This window comes from Capsicum annuum, chromosome 2 (genome assembly GCF_002878395.1).
Source record: "Capsicum annuum cultivar UCD-10X-F1 chromosome 2, UCD10Xv1.1, whole genome shotgun sequence".
Taxonomy (NCBI): domain Eukaryota; kingdom Viridiplantae; phylum Streptophyta; class Magnoliopsida; order Solanales; family Solanaceae; genus Capsicum; species Capsicum annuum.
In genome coordinates this window covers 142,521,347-142,537,354 of record NC_061112.1, presented here as the reverse complement: position 1 = coordinate 142,537,354, position 16,008 = coordinate 142,521,347, and the positions used below count along the sequence as shown (strand labels likewise).

The following is a 16,008-nucleotide window of genomic DNA, read 5'->3' as shown; positions in this document are numbered from 1 at the left end:
TCAGCTTATATGCTCCTTCCTGTGTAGAAATTCCTTGAAAGGAAATTTTTTGTACCATCAAATCAAGGCAAATGAAGGTTTCTTCCACGCCTCTTTTCTTCTTCAACTATCGGTACAAGAGAAATGTAATGTAATTGACTTCAAAAATATTCATGCATTCACAATACAGATACAGTAATCATCTTTCATTCTCATACAAAATTCTTCACTTTTCTGTATATCTTATACAAGAGGTCCAAAAACGAGATAAATAGAAGGAATAGCAGAAAGGAGAAAGGTGTACTGGAAGAAGAAAAGCAAAACTAGAGGACATGCTAACAGAGCTTTGTCAGCCAACTGAACCTAAAAGCAATGTAGTGGCTTCGCTTTCAATTATTTCAAACTTGAGACATTCACCCCCAAAATACTTAAAAGTTCTCAGATAGAGTTGACCGTGTCACTGCTTTCACTGTCACTGCTGCTGCTTGCGCTGTCACTTCCACTTACACTCCCACTCGCACTAGCACTTCCACTACTGTTGTCACTTCCACTGCTACTGGCAGAGGTCGAAGTATGACTCCCTTTTCCCTCTGCATTATGATTCTCTTTTTTCTCTGCCTTTACCTGAGCCTTAAGTTCTTCTGCTGCATTGATGCCCTTATCCGCATCATCACCACTTACATCCACTTCACCACTCTCATCGTCTGTATCATTTTGGTGTGGGATATTAATATCAATGCCTGTTTTGAATTCTCCCACAGTAACATTCCCGCCGTTGGCTGTGGTAGTATCATCCTCGTCATCATTCAGTATATCCAATTGTTCATCCAGGTCATCATTGTCTGGTGATGCAGTTGACTGATTTGCATGTGGAGATTGATAATCAGCAATCTTCTCATTTTTGGATGTTGAATCTAGAAGAGAGAAGACAAGAGTCAGCCACTACAATAACTTTATAAGGAAGCTTGCATCTCTCATAAATGATGCAGATTGAGACCACCAATGAAAAATGAAAAGATAAGTGGGAGCATGGCAGCTTTTCTTTTAAGATAAGGTAAACAATTTTATTAACAATTGGGGAAAATAGCAAGTCATATACCAAAAGGAGAGAACTTCCATCAAAATATGGCTCTCAACATAAACAGGTCCAGTCCTCTATACAATCAGGAACCCCAAAGGTACACCAAAAATAAACTAGAGACAAAATAGACCAGATGCCCGCAGCAGAACTCAATCAAACTACTGATTACAAAAAAAGGAAATAAAAATCTCAGTCAAAATATTACGTCATGATCTCATGGATGATATGATATAACTTTTAGCATATCCTAAACTGAAAAAGTCAAATGGTAGAAAATAGACTCCAGACAACTTGATTCTTGAAGTTATCTTCTTGGTCAAGCTAGGCTGTTGAGTCATTAGGTTCAATCCTAATAAGTCTCCGGACAACTGCAAATCAATTCTAAGTTGAGACCATATATGCAGTTTGGTTGGTGTTAAAACTAAAAATAATCCCGGCAATCTGAGTGATTTTCTATACACATTTCCTCTCATTCTTCTTCTCCCCTGCATTTCCAACCGTGTCTAATAACAACTTATGCTTCTTCATTTGAGATCCAACCAAACATAGGTAAAAGCCCCTTTCCATTTTATTTCAGGCATACAGAGCTCACTTTGAGAAAACATACCTGAACTTCTAAAGTCACCAATTTCAATCCTTTCCACCTCAACCTGAACAAACATTACACAGAAGTTTGAGATATTGATGTAATAGTCAAAACTACAAAGAATGTGGAAACAGACAAACCAATCATTTTTCCCCTTTACATGAAGGGCAAAGGGAAAACATAAAGGCTGAAAATTGAAATATAAAAGGCAGCTACATAATATGAGAGAGAGAGAGGGGTTGATGAGACTCATCAGATAGCAGCAAGGACATGAAAGGAGTGAAAGACTTTCTCTATCGGAACATGAATTTTTTTTAGGAGCAAGACTTTATCTATAGCCTGTAAAATTCACAGCAGCTGGCCAAATACCAAATGAATGAAATGCAATATATACTAGCATTTCTGGCAATACAATCATCTAAAGACAATTTCAAGAACTAAGTTACACAAATTTAAGCATGACTTAAACAAGAAAACGTGCCATTTCAATGTGCTAAGACTAACTTTTACGCTAATGGCGACAACAGTAGTTGGGCAATAGGCAATGCACCCATCTAAGGGCAATATGCAATGCACCCATCTAATCCAGGACCCAACATTTTCTGTTCGTATGTTGAAACGAGAAGAAAGGATGGAGAGAGGATACCAACATGTGCAGTGATAATGACTTTGCAGTTTGCAAAGTACTAGATGTAACAATGGGATGCAGGGCACCAAGGCCCAAGCATCTAACACTCAACCAATATCCGTAACTGCAACCACACCCCCACTCATGCAGGCACATATACAAAGCCCTATGTCATTTCTTCTGCTATGCAGAAGCGTAACAGGCAATAGTGCAAGTAATGGTAAAGTGTGCTTTCATTCTCGGTTTAGCATTTTAAAATTATGGATCGTCTCTACATAAGAACTGAAGTTGAAGAATCAATCAAGTAATTCATTCACTGATCTAAACAGTGGAACAAAGCGAAGGCATACAGGTTGAGGCTGACAAACTTAAGAAATAATCCAGAAATAGCATTGGTGATGTCAATGATCAAACTGAAGTGTGGGAGACTAAGATGCAATATCTTTAGGATGTAGACGCGGTTACTAGATCTGAAGACTCTAGACAAGAACTGAACAGGGGGCATGCTGAATATGTGTACTGGCTCAGCAAGCATGACTATATGTTAAGACAAAAAGAAAGGATTAAGTAGCTTGAAGATGATGCTAGTAATACTAAGTACTTCTATTCAGTTATTAGAGACAGAAAAAGAAGACTAGGCATTCAAAGAATTCAGAAGAAGAATCGTAGATAGGAATATGGGGACACAAGATTGTTAAGCTGCTATTAAACACTATGAGGATTTATTAACTCTGAAACCATGTACTGTTGATCATACTATCCTGGATCGTATTCCTAAGGGGTCGTTTGGGGTAGAGCATATTAGAAAAAATAATGCACACATTAGTCTTGTGTATTATTAATATGTTGTTGGGTACATTTTTTCATCGTATGTACAACTAATGCTTGCATTAGACATACACTCTATTGATATTAAGGTGTGTATTACTAATACATGGAAATCTATTGTATTAGTAATGCAATGGATTGTAATGCATGCATTAGCAGGGTGAAAGACACAATAATCCCTCAAAAATCTTTTCCACATCCTTTCCATCATATTTATGGAGGGTATTTTTGTAAACAATTTTTTTTGAAATTATGCAATTCATGTTACTTTTAATACACCAAACCTATGTTGCTCGGACTCTTCAAAATTGTCTTCAGGTGTGTGTCGGATCCTTCAAAAGTAGTGCATTTTTGGAGGATCTGACACGAGTGTGGCAACATTTTTGGAGAGTCCGAGCAACTTAGCACCAAACCAAACACTGCATAAGAAAAATCTCACCATAACTAATGCATGCATAACTAAGACAAGCATTCCTAATACATCATATTTTGCACTATACCAACGGCCCCTAAGCGTATAATAGTGATGATAACCAGAGTATGGTCAAATGCCCGCAAGAAGATTGTAACACTCCGGAAATTCGGGTTAGATTTAAACCGTCAGCTAACATACTTTCATCTTTTATCACATTGTAATTTAAGTTTGAATGGACCAAAACCAAGAAAAAGCTTGCTTTTTGCTCCACTCTGAGATGGTAACAAGAGAACATGTGTATAACTGAAACCAAACCACCTAAAGATTGAATCCCAATAGCAACAAAAATGCAACAAGGAATCTGCCTTAGAAAATTTGATCTATAATTGAGTAAAAGAGTCTTTGTTGGTCTTCATACAGAGAAGAAAATCTTAATGAAAGCTGAGACTTGCAAAGCAGGTGATGAAATGACATCTGCTGATGGAGCCGCTGACATTGTCAAATTTGGAATGAACAATTAGAAAGTAAAATGGAGATCTACTGATTGGGGTGAGGTTTACCAAGGAAATAAAAAATGGAATCACCGTCAAATGCTATGGTTAGTTAGTCCCAATTAGCATAGACTTCCGTATATTATCCAAATACTGAAGCATCCATAATACGGCAGTTCTGTGTGGACTACAGATATAAGTGCAAATTAAGCTTATTCCACTTTATCTTCTCGATGAACTTGTCAAAAAAAATATCATCCACGACAATAACTACCCAAGTAAGTGTTTTTATCAGTATTTTATAATCATGGCCTATGTTGTTTGGACTCTTCAAAATGTCAACGGGTGCGTGTCGGAATCTCCAAATGTAGTGTACTTTTGAAGAACTTGACACGGGTGTGGCATTGAAAGTGAAGAGTCCACACAACTTTGATCTTGGCAATTCCAATTAGCTTTGCAAGTCACCAAACTTCCTTGAAATCTTTCACCAGAGTATAGGAATGCCGTTTCTCCCAATTGTATGTAAGCATACATAACAAAAGTCGCGATACAGGAAATTCTCAAAATATCATATTGCTGCTAAATAAGCTAGACGAAAGTGAAAGTATTTGCAAATAACTCACTGGTACCGCAGGAACTGCAGGCTTATTAAGAGACTGAAATTTAGCCCCTTTGGCAACTGGTGGTGAACTCGCATCTGCAGGTATTCCAACTGGAGCAGGAGCAGGAGCAGGAGCAGATGCTGCTGCTGCAGCGGATTCTCCAGGGAGTCGATTATACTTCAAACGTTTAACTGCCCTATGTAAGCGCTCCAAGCGAAATGACTCACCATCAAAGAAAAGAACAGCATCATTTTCCTTGTAATCCTCACTACTCCCATCAAAGGTTACCTTGGGTTTACCAGGCTGATTATTTTGAAATTCAACAGAGACCCTATTCTCCTTGTTCTTGTGTAGTTTTCCAGGTTGGTTTTTATCAATTGAAGCAGGTTTAAAATCATCTGTAGAAATACAAACAAAAAAAAAAAAAATCTAACTATTCAAACAGCAATAACATCAGGGTGATGAGCAGCACAATCCCAAAACAAAATTATATCCCTTCATAACCAATTACAGTTTCTTCCTATCTATCCTCGCCTTAGTGGATAGAATTACCTCATATTCTGTGAAATTAGTCGAGGCTGACCCGAACACCATGGTTATTTAAAAAAAAAAAAAAGAGAGAAAAGAAAAGGGAAGAGAACGTACAGCGTAAAGTACAGAATTTGGAGGAAGGTTGGTGATCTTTGAATGAAGAACCAAGGCTCAAATTGTACCAACGATCTGCCTCAGGCGCTGTACTTGGTTCCTCTTTGTTGTTTATGTTTGCCATTGGAAGCAAACTGTTTGTGTTTTCAATTTACCCGATTCGAATATGGAATCAATTATTTAGGGTTATTACCCCAATATGCTCAACAAAGGTATAACACACATATTTACCCCAAACAAACAATTGTAAGAGCTTTATTTTCATTCAAACATTTAACGATTAATAAGTAGTAACTAGTAACTAACAGCTATTCTTTCTCACTTCAATTTTTAATTAGTCAAACTAATTTATTTTTAATATAAGTATAGAATTGTGGTTTGGTTTGATTTGATTTTATTTTATTTAAAAATAATAAAATAACACAACTTATCTTTCATTAATTACAAAATATCCCAACTCCTCAAACGTATTACAAAAATTTCATTTTTGGTGTTTCTCTCTCTCTAAAAGCAAATATACATAAGTAAGATGATTTCTTTCACCGTTTTTCACCCTTAAAACTCTCCTAAAATCAAGCATCGATTACCATTTTGAATACAACTGTACTTGACTTCAACTTACAACATTAAATTTTATCTTAATTTCCATTAATTATTCTGATTTTTAAGTGTTGAGGTTAGTATTTTTTTTCATCATTTATTGAATCGATTTTTGGGGATTTTTGAATGAAGTACTGGTTGCATGTTCTTATTAAGTATTTTTGGGGGTTTCTTCTTTAATAAACTTTTCGAAATCGTCCATTTGAAGTACGATATTAACAACTTAGTACTTTGTTAATGGAGCATTCTCCTTAATTCAATTTTGGGGTTTTTCGAAAGAACAAATTGTTGCATATTCTTATTAAGTATTTTTTGGGGGTTTCAATTTAACAAAATTTGGTTGTTATTTCATTATTGTTCCTTTTTTGTTTCAAAATCGTCCATTTGAAGTAGAAATAAACATATTTGTACTTTGTTAATGGAGGATTCTCCTTCTTTTAGCTTAGGATTAACTCAGCTAGATACAAATTCAGTAGTTGGGTTTGTTCCCGGAGTTTTTGACTACGAGGAACCTAACTTTGTTGAAAACAAATCTAAATTTCGTAATGACCCCAACAAGATGAAAGAGATTAGAAAAGTTGTTGCTGAGAAGTCGAAAAAAGCAGTTGGAAAATCATCAAGATTTTCCAAAAAAGATGATTTTAGACGTCCACATCTTCCTAAGGTATATATAATTTTTTTCGTTTTTGTATATGTTGGGTATATAAATTTGTGGTGAACTTTTTATTTGAAATACAGTGATCTATATAATTTAATATACATAAATGAATATTGTGTTTATGTAAATTCGTATGTATGTGTTACACATATATTACTCAGCACATATACGTAAGTTAGTTTTTCCATTACGTTATGCTATGTTAGTTTGATGCACTGAACATGCAATGTGTATATGAATAACATATAAATAAACTTCAATATGTTGTTAATACTGAGTTGTGTATTTCATATACAACATATTTTCTGTGTATATTTTTTAAAGAGCTATTTAAGGTAATGGATATTAGGTATATATATGTTGACATATACATCACTTCTAATATTTTGTTTGTTGTGTTTTTGAACCAATAATTCTCTCAATTTAATTTTATGTATATGATAGTAATATACATAAGTTTAGCATTTAATTTTACAACGCATGCTCATATTGACATATATATGTTTTGTTATTTTAGTGTTTTATATAGTTTGTGTTTTGTTATTTTAGTTTGATGCACTGAACATGTCATGTGTTTATGAATAATATACACATAAACTTCAATATGTTGGTAGACTACTACTGTGATGTGAACTGCATATACATAATGGATATCAGCTATGTATATGTTGACATATACATCACTGATGATATATTGTTTTCTGTGTTTTAGAACCAATACTTCTCACAAGTCAATTTTATGTATATGTTAGTAATATACATAAGTTTAGTGTTATTTTCATTTAAAAACACATGCTCACATATCATGTGTTATTTGTTTCTCAATAGGGTATATACAAGATAAGAAAAGTCCCTGCGCATTCATTGCATTTTGATAGTTATTGCAATCGAAAATTTGAAGAAGAAATAAAAAATTATTTTGGTGAAGAAGTTGTAAATCTGTTCCGACAAATAATTTTTGGTTCATTCCTAGACATCCCGAATTATAATTATCAGGATCAATTATCCAAATGCTTACTCATGCTCGAGATAGAACAAGACAATCCGGATGAAATACACGTTTATGTGCAGGGAACCACACTCAAGTTCACTAATATTGAGTATGCCATTATATCCGGTCTTAAATGTTCAGGAAACATCGAGGAGCACCTCTTTTCTGTTACATCAAAGTCCGCATTAATGACTAAATATTTTTCAGGATCTAAGAGTTCTGTCAAAAGGAGTCTCTTTATAGAGCGTTTCAAGTTGGGCAACTTTGAAATCAATTCTGATGCTCTGAATATGTCAATAATTTACTTCATTCACACCTTTCTGTATTCACAAGTACGTGATTCTACAATTAGCAAATTGAATTTTGTAATGGTTGAGAATGGTAGTTACGAACAATTTCCATGAGGGAAGAGTTCATTTGAAAAGTTTATTGCATTGTGGAGATAGGATTTTTTTGTTGCGAAACAGTTATACTCGATGGGGGAAATGCCTCACGTGCTGAATGTTTGGATGTATGAATATTGTTCTGAGGTAGACAGTACGATAGCCTAGCGGGTGGGAAATGTAATTCCCCGAATTTTCAACTGGCAGGTGGTTGGAATCAAAGTTAAGTACGAGAAATTTAGAGTTGGTATGTTCAGCAAGGAAAGTATGATGTATTTATTTCGATCTTAATTTTAATTTTCAACGTGCTTACTTTAACACTGTTAATGTTGCTATTTTTTATTGTTTAACAGTTTGTATACAACAATATATGACCAACTCATGAAGAAGTACAAACTCTTGATTTGCAAATGATTGAGGGATTTCAATTAAAAGAAGTTGAAAGTGAATTTTCTTCAAAAATTGTTGCAGATTGTTTCGATAAAAGACCTGTTGTCGACGTACCGTCACAAGTGGACCTCGATATACAAGGTTTTGAGGAATTTAGTATGGTCCCTCCTACAAAAATTCTCAAGAAGGCAGGTTTGATTATTGATGCTTCAACATCTCATCCGACTAAGAAGCGAAAAACAGTCCTTTTTGATTCCACAACTGCCGAGGAGCAAGTTTGTCAGAAAACACCATTTTTTGTTTCAACAAGAACTGTGCCAACCCAAAAAACAGCTTCTTCAGGTTCGGAGCGTGTTCATGCCGAAAAGACAACTCCATCATCGTCACTAAGTCAGTTTGTCAGGACAATTCTGATGAAAAGTGGGATAATATAAAGTTATTTTTGCAATCTTATGTAAGTTCATTCATATCTAATAGTCAACTTTCTTCAGCTTTTGACATGCTGGTATACACAAAATTCAACTTTCATCAACATGTAGTTTTATGTAAGTTCATTTTGACATGCAGGTTGACACATAAATCAACTTTCTTCATGATCTAATAGTCAAACAACATCAAGACTCAAATGAAAAAATGGATAAACAACATGCCGAACTCATCCAAATGTTGAAACACAACAACCAAAAAAATAAAAAGGTACACCAAAAATGATTTAAATTATACAATTCATGATTTTGTATTTCTTTTTGCTTCAATTTTGTGCATTTATACATATTCTGAATTAAAATTGTATTACGTATTATTTAACTATTATTTGTACAATGTTTTATAACATACATAAAATGCTTACTTTGTGTTATATAATACACAAACAATATGCCATGTATATTAACTATTTCTCATGGAGTTGATAGTAGCAATGGCACAATTATGTTATGCATATTAACTAATATACACAAATGTTTTAAGTTAAATACACAATATAATCATAAGTTATACTCATAAGTATGATGTGTAGTTTATAGCTATGTATATTACATACATTTTATATTTGTAACATAATATACATAAATTGTTACACTGTGGTATATAATAGACCAACAACATGTTATGTATATTAACTATTTCTCATGGAATTGATAGTTGCATTGGCATAATAGCTGACAATAATGATAAGTATGTTAACTAATATACATAAATGTTTTATGTTAAGTCCACAATATAATCACAAGTTATACTATGTGTATTTTATAGCTATGTATATTACATTGCAATGGCATAGTATCTGATATATCTACTACAACAAACTATAAAGGTTCATGTTTTGGATGGTTCAACTATCGGAGAAAAATCAACACAAGCTCAAGTAGACGAGATGGATATCATGCAGAATATTGAAGGCATACAAAAAGGGGTATTTTTTTAAACATACATTATTATTAGATCAGGTTGATGTTATCAAATTTTTTTTAAAGAATATACTATATTATTTCAACACCATCAGCAAGAGGGAGAAAAAAAAAGAGGAAATGTACCATCTAAAGAAGATGTTGAAGATATTGAAATCTTCAAAACCTTGAACGAAAAGAAAAAAAAGGTATTTACTCACAAGTGATAATTATACATACTTCGTTACATATATTACTTTTTCGTTACTTCTTTAATTTTATGATTTTTATCCAGTTTAGAATTTGGTACAAATTGAATGTTGTTTGACGACAGTTATATTTGCATTACAATGTATACGTATTGTATTATATGTATATTATTATAATATACAAATATGCAGCACAACACAAATTATGAAAGCAATTAACATAAAAGGAAATAATTATTTTTTATTCGTAGATTTTCAACGAGACGGATAAATCAACAGACGTATACTCTGCTGATGATCCAATGGATGGTCACTATTTTGATTGAAACCGCAGTCCCATACAATAACAATCACATGTTAAAGATCTCAAAATTTAACGTTTACAATAAAATATTGAACTGACTTAGTTATGTATATGTTTTACATTATGATTGGTAGGATGTCGAAGGATGCAGTGAGGATAATGCTACTGCCAGTCTAGATGCTCTTGTAGAATCCGTGGTAAATCACAATTCCGACAATACCAATGTTGGAATATCTACTATTGTGCATGCCCCTAATGATCACATGGTAAATAAATAAAGTCATTCTTTTTCATCCATAGGTCAAATATGTAAGAAATGTACTATTTTTTCGCTTATAGTTAAATCGAAATAATGATCTACTTTTGTATATATTTTGTGTTATGTTTTCAAGGATGTTGAAGGAGTTAGTGCTGATATTGGGCCTGCCACATTGGAATGTCTAGTCGCAACTGTGGAAAACCAAAAACCTGATAATGATAATGTTGGAACATCTAATATGCAGGTAACTTCACCAAATTTTTTTGTCGCCCTGCATGTCTTAATTTTCACACATGACACTACTTCTACGTGCACGTTAACCAAATCTAACAATACATACTTCAAATTTAATCTTAGATTGATTATTCGAGTACACTTTTTGAATCGGCTCAAGTTGAGTTAGATACGATATTGAAAGTTATTGCAGCACCAGTTGATGTTCCTACAGAAGTAGTTCCACCGACAGGACCAGTTGTGAACCAAAACGACATCTCTGATAGTCAGCTTCCTCTTGATTTTCCTGATGTTGTTGTCGCGGTCCATCAAGCTGCGAAAACCCCTGCTAAGGTTGCTAAGAGAATTAGGACGAGATCCAAAGTTTTCAAGTCTCCATACACAATAGAATATGCTTCTGGCTCTAAAGCAATTGAGGATCAAATCGAAGAACAAAAACAACAATTCGCTTTTGATGGTTTCCTAATATTTAACACTATGCCAAGCAGTGTAACTGAAGAGTTCAAATAGTGGGTGGAGGAAGGATTATTGAAGTTTCATGCTAAAAAGTAAGTTTTTATCGATATTAAAATTAATTATTTCACTCAATGAATGTACTACTTTTTTTTTATAATAACAAATTTAATTTTTTTATAGAAAATATGATGATGATCACTACAAAGCAAAATCATCTTCACTAGGAGTTCATGAAATTGATTTTGTGGTTGCTAATGCACGGACAAAAAATTGATTTTACTTTTGTCTCAAAAGAACACGTGTTGGAACGATGAGGTATTTAAACTTTTTAATTTGATAATAATTCGTTTTTACTTGTTCTATTATGTTATATACATACATGCATGGTATATATGTATTAACCTATTTCGGAGATTTTCTATGCGTTCAATAATTTTTAAATAAACTATTTTTCTCTTAAACTAATACTTCAATTTCTAATTTATGTACATCATGTTTTTGCATTGTATATGTATTCATTTTATATATGACCAGTTTAGACATTTGATAACACCTACATATACGTTATAATATACATCACTGTTGATTTTTGTATCATATTTGTTCTAGTATCCTTAGATCACACAAAAAAAGTTTGTGTATATGTTAACATATTCATCACTACTAAAATAGATGGACATCATCTATGTATATTATAACCTATATGTTAATTATAACACAACAACATATATATATGTCTACCTTAATATATGTATTAGATTGCCAATGGCTATGTATGTTAATAATTGATAATCAGTATGTATATTAAATAATATACATCACTGAATGTATGTAGTTATGAACTTTCTTGCATACTCAGGTTTCATCATATTTTATGTATATGCATTTATTATCTAGATGTATGTCTACAAACACTATTTTTAAAAGTATGTGATTTTTATTATATAGAACATAATTCGTTTCATTTTTTCTCCTCTTTTGTAGCATATTGGTGTCATTTTCTATCATTTGCAGAAAAAATTAAAATTAAGGAGCGATCAAGATTACAGGTTCACAATAACAAACTATTTTTTCAAGAACTACATTGACAAGACATACTCCAGATACTATGAAGACGATACAGATACAGTCCTGACTACACAACAAGATTATGCTGAATCTGTTTGCGTTGCTCTAATTGAAGATGCAATAACATATATAATCAAGCGATATTGCATGCCATCTGATTTACCATGGCACCAAGTTGATGAGGTGTATGTTCCTATCAACTGCAATGAGAATTTTCACTGGGTGTTAGCTGTTATTGCCCTGGAGGATAGACGCATACGCTTCTACGATTCGTTGTCCAGACGAAGGAATACGGAATCAATTACTGAGATTCAAAATTTGGCTAAGATGCTTCAAACTTACCTCTCTGATAACAAATTTTATGATGAAACATCTCGAACAGATTGGCCTAATCTTGAAACATATAGGGATAAGATTACTCAGACGACACAAATTCTGAATGAACATCCCTTTGACGTTGAGTATGTTCCAACATATTATGCAACAAGAATGCGACAGTATGTAAGTATACTTATATATTCTTTTTATTTGCAATATTACTGTACATGTATTAATGTATTTGTATTTTTCATTGCTAGTAAGTATTACGTAATAACTTCTATTATTTTTTATATGTATGACAGGAATTGTGGAGTCTTTGTTGCTGGTTATGCAGAATAACTAAGTGAAGAAATGAACGTGCCTTCTGATGATTTTGAAGTAAAATACCATAGAATGTATTACGCCACACTATTTCGAAAATATGGTATTCAAAAAGAAAAGAAAGGTTATGTTAGTGAAAATGATGACCCTCCAAGATCAAAGTCAAGAATTATACAAATTTCAGATGATAATGCAATACTTTGCATTGAGTAGTCTTACTGAAGAATATTGTTAAGATTTTTAATGTATTCTGCTGAAATTTGTTAGAAATTTTCAAAATTTTAACTATTTTAGTTGTTTTGTAAGGCAAAATACAATGTTTTTTTTAATGAATATGATGAATTTTTTGTTTGACATATGTATTTTTTAGCTATGAAGAATGCAGTTTTTGATGAATGTTGCATATGACAACATTTACATATATTTGTGGCTATTATGTGTGTATGTTTTCATACACATTGTAAACAATAAAAGTTAATATTGTATATTATAAAATATACATATTTGTAATGTGTGTATATGTTTTAATATACACAAAACGTCCTAATTTTAATCTGTGTATATATTATAATATACATATGACATTATATAACTAACTAATAAATGCTGAAAAAAATACATAAGTATACATTTAATTGAAAAAATATATATATATATTAAAGAAGTAAGTTAATTCAACGCTATATGTAAAACTCATAATATTTTTTTAAAAATTTTTTTGTTTACAACTATATGTTTACATTTACAACTTAGACGATATATAATAGAGCTATGTATATTAAATTATCTACATTAATTAATATATAATATACATAAAACATATATCTGAGTTAAAGTCTATAAATACAATTTATGTATGTTATATAATATATATAACTGTACCACCTACTAGTTTCCAACGTTATTTCATTTCTCTTCGTAAGTATATCAAAACGATAAGTTAATTCAACATTATACAGAAAACACATAACAGTTGATTTTCAAAATTTAGTTTTTAAAAAAATTAAACATACACATCACAGTTTTTACATTGGAGCTATGTTTATGTTATACAGGTTACCATTGTTTGATAATACACACAACTGTGTTACTCTAGAATATTTCAAAGCACTTATAAAAATACACCAGCGTATACATAAAAATCACAAATAAGAAAAATAAATTAACACTAAAATTAAATCAAAATAAACAATAATTTATTTTAAAAAAACACGAAAATAAATCAGTTATACTCTTCAAGAGTATAGCAAAGCAATAAACTAGTTCTCCTTTGGAAAAAAACTACATGAACGCCTATTATGTCCTTCATGGCCGCATCGTCCACAACGATTTGTGCTTGAAGAAAGTGTTTCACTGGATTTCTTCTTCCTCCCCTTCTTCGGTCTACCTGAAAGTCTTTTGTATAACGGTGGCAACACTTCTTCTTCATCTACACTGTTGGAAACATCCCAGTCTTTCTTGTTTGGCATTGGAACGATTGGAACCTCATATGTCTTGACCAATGTGTTTGGCTTGTAGTATTTTGAACAGTAATCTCCAAAATCTTTTACATGTTTAGACTTCAATACATCTATAGCGTGAGCACAAGGGATTTGATCTATTTGAAACCTCCCACAGTTGCATGAGCCATTTTCTAAATCAACAATGTATCTTCTCCCAGATTCATAACCCGAATATATATATGCTGAAGAAGCCTTCACCTAAACAATAAATAACAAAATTCCAACCAAATATTTTTTACTGGAAATATAAATTTAAATACACTTATTTTCAGTCAAACAAATAATACATATAAATACACAATTCAAAAAGTTAAAGCTTATACATACCGTCATTCTCAAAGCTTTCACACCATTGAGAGTAAAATTTCTTCAAATCGACGACCCAAAGTGGTACTTGTATAAGAAGTTATTTCACTGTTCTTACAATTCCAAGAACCAAATAATATTCGAACTTCTTCTAAGAATCTATATATTGGCAATCCTCGCGCCTCTGCCAAACAACCATTAATACACTCAACAATATTCGAGGTCATCATCCGACCTCTATTTACCGGTGAATGATATCTACTCCACTTTTCATATTCAGCTTCTTGTAAATATTTTTCACTCTCGGATCATCTTTTTCAATCTTTGCCATCAAATATTCAAAATCATCTTTCCTATAAGCTTTAGCCATTGAATAAAATAAATCACTGATACTTTCTTTGCTCTTACGAAAGTAACTACAAACATTTTTTCAAAGATGCCATATGCACGCAAGATGTGGGACATTTGAATATACGATACTGACAACTTTTATAATACTTTCGTTCCTATCGGAAACAACACACATGTTTTCACATTCACCGAATGCAGCTTTGAACTGATTGAAAAATCATGTCCATGAATTATCATTCTCAGTATCCACAACCCCATACGCAAGTGGTAATATGCATCCTAAATTAAGTAAAAACTGTATTAGTAGAAGAATAACAAGATTTTTTTAAAGTCTATTGGACAAAATTTTTATATGTCTTAACATTACATAGATGTATATGTTAACATATACATAGTTAACATATGTTATTAGAATATACATAACTACATACGTGATAATAAATACAATTTTTACTTGTTTTTTTTAAATACTAAAAAAAATTAATGAATTTTTTTTCAATAACTTTAAAAAAAAAAATATGAAATAAAATGAATGTTTAAAAAAAAATCAGAGATTTATGATTTTTCACATACCTGCACCATCAAGAGTACTTGCTGAGATAAAAATACCTTGATATGGTCCACTTAAATGTGCACCATCAACAACAACAACAGGCCTGCAACACTCAAAATCCCTTATCATGGGATGCAATGCTATAAACAAATACATGAACCGATTATTTCATGATTTGTGCATTGCAACGTGCGAATTAGGATATGCATTTTTTAACATATAAACGTATCTCGGCATCTGTCTACAACCATTCGTAGGTCCGCCTCTCATCAAAGCGATGGCACGCTCCTTCACACGCCATGCTTTCATATAATTTATGTCCACATCATATACAACTTTCATTTTTTCAATGATGCCCCCCGGTGTGTGCCTTCTCTTATAGTTAATTAGTTTTGGAGCTGTGAATTCACATACAAAAGAAGTTGTCACCAAAATATTCTGCAGTACCCTATCCCTCAA

General features: G+C 32.4%; 1 protein-coding gene and 1 pseudogene across 1 annotated transcript; both read right to left on the bottom strand.

Moving 5' to 3' along the window:
* Window positions 1-170: 170 nt before the first annotated feature.
* LOC107860100 (ELL-associated factor 2) lies at window positions 171-5,539 on the bottom strand. The gene is made up of 4 exons (XM_016705338.2): window positions 5,256-5,539; window positions 4,632-5,008; window positions 1,668-1,710; window positions 171-893 (listed from the first exon to the last, which is right to left on the bottom strand). Exons 1-4 carry the CDS (start codon window positions 5,377-5,379, stop codon window positions 418-420), a joined length of 1,020 nt encoding a protein of 339 aa, XP_016560824.1. The 5' UTR covers window positions 5,380-5,539; the 3' UTR covers window positions 171-417.
* An 8,557-nt stretch (window positions 5,540-14,096) lies between these two features.
* LOC107858316 lies at window positions 14,097-15,286 on the bottom strand (annotated as a pseudogene).
* Between the last annotated feature and the right edge of the window lie 722 nt (window positions 15,287-16,008).